Source organism: Arachis duranensis, chromosome 4, assembly GCF_000817695.3.
Source record: "Arachis duranensis cultivar V14167 chromosome 4, aradu.V14167.gnm2.J7QH, whole genome shotgun sequence".
Lineage (NCBI taxonomy): Eukaryota > Viridiplantae > Streptophyta > Magnoliopsida > Fabales > Fabaceae > Arachis > Arachis duranensis.
This window is the reverse complement of record NC_029775.3, coordinates 80,277,623-80,281,020: the sequence shown is the minus strand read 5'-3', so window position 1 is coordinate 80,281,020 and position 3,398 is coordinate 80,277,623. Positions and strand designations below refer to the sequence as shown.

The 3,398-nt window shown below is 25.9% G+C and overlaps 1 protein-coding gene across 1 annotated transcript; it reads right to left on the bottom strand.

Moving 5' to 3' along the window:
* Positions 1 to 803: 803 nt before the first annotated feature.
* On the bottom strand, positions 804 to 2,743 carry LOC107484530 (light-harvesting complex-like protein OHP1, chloroplastic). Its single transcript, XM_016105084.3, has 3 exons — positions 2,500 to 2,743; positions 2,238 to 2,360; positions 804 to 1,067 (listed from the first exon to the last, which is right to left on the bottom strand). Exons 1-3 carry the CDS (start codon positions 2,662 to 2,664, stop codon positions 999 to 1,001), a joined length of 357 nt encoding a protein of 118 aa, XP_015960570.1. The 5' UTR covers positions 2,665 to 2,743; the 3' UTR covers positions 804 to 998.
* Positions 2,744 to 3,398: the final 655 nt, after the last annotated feature.

The window sequence follows — 3,398 nt, the reverse complement described above, 5'->3', positions numbered from 1 at the left end:
CTGCTGAATTTGGATAATTAATAGTGAAGATACATTCTTAATTTTTTTTTATCATCGTCTCTTTATAAAAAAATGGCAGTAATACACTAATTAGGATGCTTTTATGGGTCTTGACTCTTTAGTTTAAATTCTCAAAATTCGGTGCCATGAAACATTCACACTGAAATATTTGCTCCGGTTTTATTCAATTAATCAATTTTCAAATTGCTCATGCACTACTTATGTAGACTGGAAAAGAATTTTGACCTGTCTTTCTCTTGTATGCATGTGACACTGTTTTTACTGAAAAACATATTTTCATTGTTTACTTATGTTTTTCCTTTATCAATTAACTGATGATTTATTAAAGCAGTTGGAGGGCGGCACGTGGCAGTCATGTTGTGGGCGGTTCTTCCAGCAGGAAAGAGGACTTTCTAAATGACCAAAATAACCCTCAAATGTAAAAAAAAAAAAAAAACGAGAACAGTTTTGCCGTAATTGCGGCCCGTGATTTTCATGAATTGATACATCTTCTGTTTTTCTGCTACAGGTTGAGTATGTCATGTGACAAAGCAGGATTATTTTTTCATAAAATTAGATCATAATGTTGATTGTAGCATTTTCTAGAGCCGTGTATATAAATAACAAATTACTGTGTTACCGAAAAAAAAAATAACAAGTTACTGAACTATTGAAGGCATTTGTTTTGAAGTATTCGTTCATGTAATCAAAATATGCAGCTAATATTTCTTAGAATATCGTGAATGCCACAATATGTGCACAATTTTGAACTGTTTGTTCTACATACAAATAATTTGAAATGATAATCAAGAGAGTACGGTGTTCACCATAAAATTGTATTACTTACGCCAACACCAAGGGTTCTTGCAATTTACAATAGAAGAGATTTTAGATCACAGAAACGTATAGTACCTAATAACAAATCTCTATGAAAATTGATTGTAGAGAACAAGAAAATAAAGTGAAAGAATTGACTGTGACAAGTTTTTCATTAATGTTCAGAGAGGAAGATCAAGGCCTTTGCCAACATCAACTCCAATGACTTGAAGTATTCCCTTGTTTATTATCTGCAACATATACCAACATTTTACAATTATCCAACTTAGCAAAAATGCTTAAGTAGTTATGCAATCAATAACGTAGTTAGAATGAAAAATGTTAAAAGTTGAAAGAAAAAATCTAAAAATATATTATAATTTTGGGTAAAGAAATGTTTTAGTCTTTAATATTTAATATTTGAGCTAAATCCTAATTTCGTTCATAATGTTTAAAACATTCTATTATTATTTCAAACATTTTATTTCGACCAATTTTAGTCTTTTGGTCAAACTTAAAATTTTTTCTAAAAGTATCACTTCTTCTATTATGATTTTCTACTTAGATAGGGATAAAAATCATAATTATCGTGGTCATAGTGATTGTTATAGTGATTTGAGAGTGAAAGAGATAGAATAATAAAAGAAAAAATATAATAGAAAAAATATAATAGAAAAAAGAAAGATAATTTTAGAAGAAAATTTTAATTTTGATTATAAAACTAAAACGGGACAAAATAAAATTAAGACATTGTAAATATTAAGGAAGAAATTATGACTTATATATTGTAAATGTTAGGGATAAAATTTAGCCTAAATGTTAGGGATTCAGAGTACTTGAGTCTATAATTTATATTATCGTCCTATTTTGATAATGTTACTTTTTTTTATTTTATCTAAATGTCAAAATATAATATAAAAAACGATTTAATTATTTTGTGAGTCTTTATAGTTTTATTAAATTTTTAATTAGGTTTTTATACATTTTTTTTAATTGAGTCCCTGTATCATATTAAATTTTATAATTAAGTCCATGTCTTGACAAAACTATTAGAATTAACAAAATATTTTGTTAAATAAAAGGAATATGTCTGATACTTAACTGAATATTCTGAATAGTCTAACAATATTTTGTTAAATTTCAACACTTTTGTTACAATAAGAGCTTAATTACAAAGTCTAATATGATATAAAAATTCAATTAAAAAAATATAAAAATCTAATTCAAAATTCGATAAAATTATAAGAACTAATGTGACAATTAAACCCCGAAAAAAAAAGTCCCCAATAGAATCAGTTATAAAAAATAGGAGTAATATTATATTTTTTCAAATAATAATAATAATAATAAACCGTCATCCTGTTACTGAGTGACAGCAATATCTATCTATAATGCCAAATGAAATTGTGAAAAACACTCACAAATTCTACAATGAAAACTCCAATGATTCCAATCATGCAAGCTCTAGAGTTCCATATCTCTGCTGTCTTTGTGAACCCAAGAAACGGAGCCTGAAATTGTGGCTGTACTTTTGGAAATTCCACCTGAACAAATAAAAAATAAAATAAACACACATACACACAACTGCTTCATTGAATATAAACAACTTTTATTGAATTTTAAGGAGTATTCTTGTCACCTAATTAACAAAACTTATAAATAAAAAAAGAGAGAAAATCTTACACCAGCAGGGGGCTTGGTTGCTGTGACAGTGAAGGAAACTCTCTTTTGTAACCTATTATTATAACCATTTGGAAGGAACAACAGTTGCTTTTTTGAGTTAACTGAAAGCGTTGTTCCCGCGATGAGTGATGATGGCAATATGGTTGATGAAGTAGCCATGACCATGATTATGGTTGAAACCCACCACTATTTCCTTCACCCGTCCGCTTATCTTCTCTTCCTCTCTGCTTTTCGAGTTCCATTTATTTTTGTGTGGTTCAGATTCGAACACGGTGGAGTGTGGGAGTGGGTGATTAATAATAATAATAATAATAATAATAATAATAATGTGGGTCAAATTATTTTGTGAGTTTCTATAATCTTATCAAATTTATAATTAGGTTTTTATAATTTTTTAAAATTATATTTATACTGTTTTTAATTTTATAATTAAGTATTTTTTTAGTATAAAAAATATTAGAATTAATTTAATATTTTTTAGTAAATTGCATGTAATCATAAAAATTTAATTAGATCTTAACTATATATTTTTTGATAAAATATTTTTTTAATTTTAACATTTTTGACATGAAAAGAATCTAATTATAAAATTAAAATCAGTGTAAAAATATAATTAAAAAGAAAAAATATAAGAATTTAATTAAAAATTTAGTCAATCTATAATAATAATAAAGTAAATTTTAGTATGATTTTGCTGTAGTAATAACTATATAAATGCTGTTAAAATTAAAGTCACATTTTGATAATATTCTTTTTAGTCAATACTTTTTAAAAGTGTTGTTTAATAACAAAAAAATATTATTTTAATTTTAGCAAACACTTTAAAACATCATAGTCCTGTAATATAATCATACTACAATGAGCCTAATATTAATAATATACTATAATATAATATAATA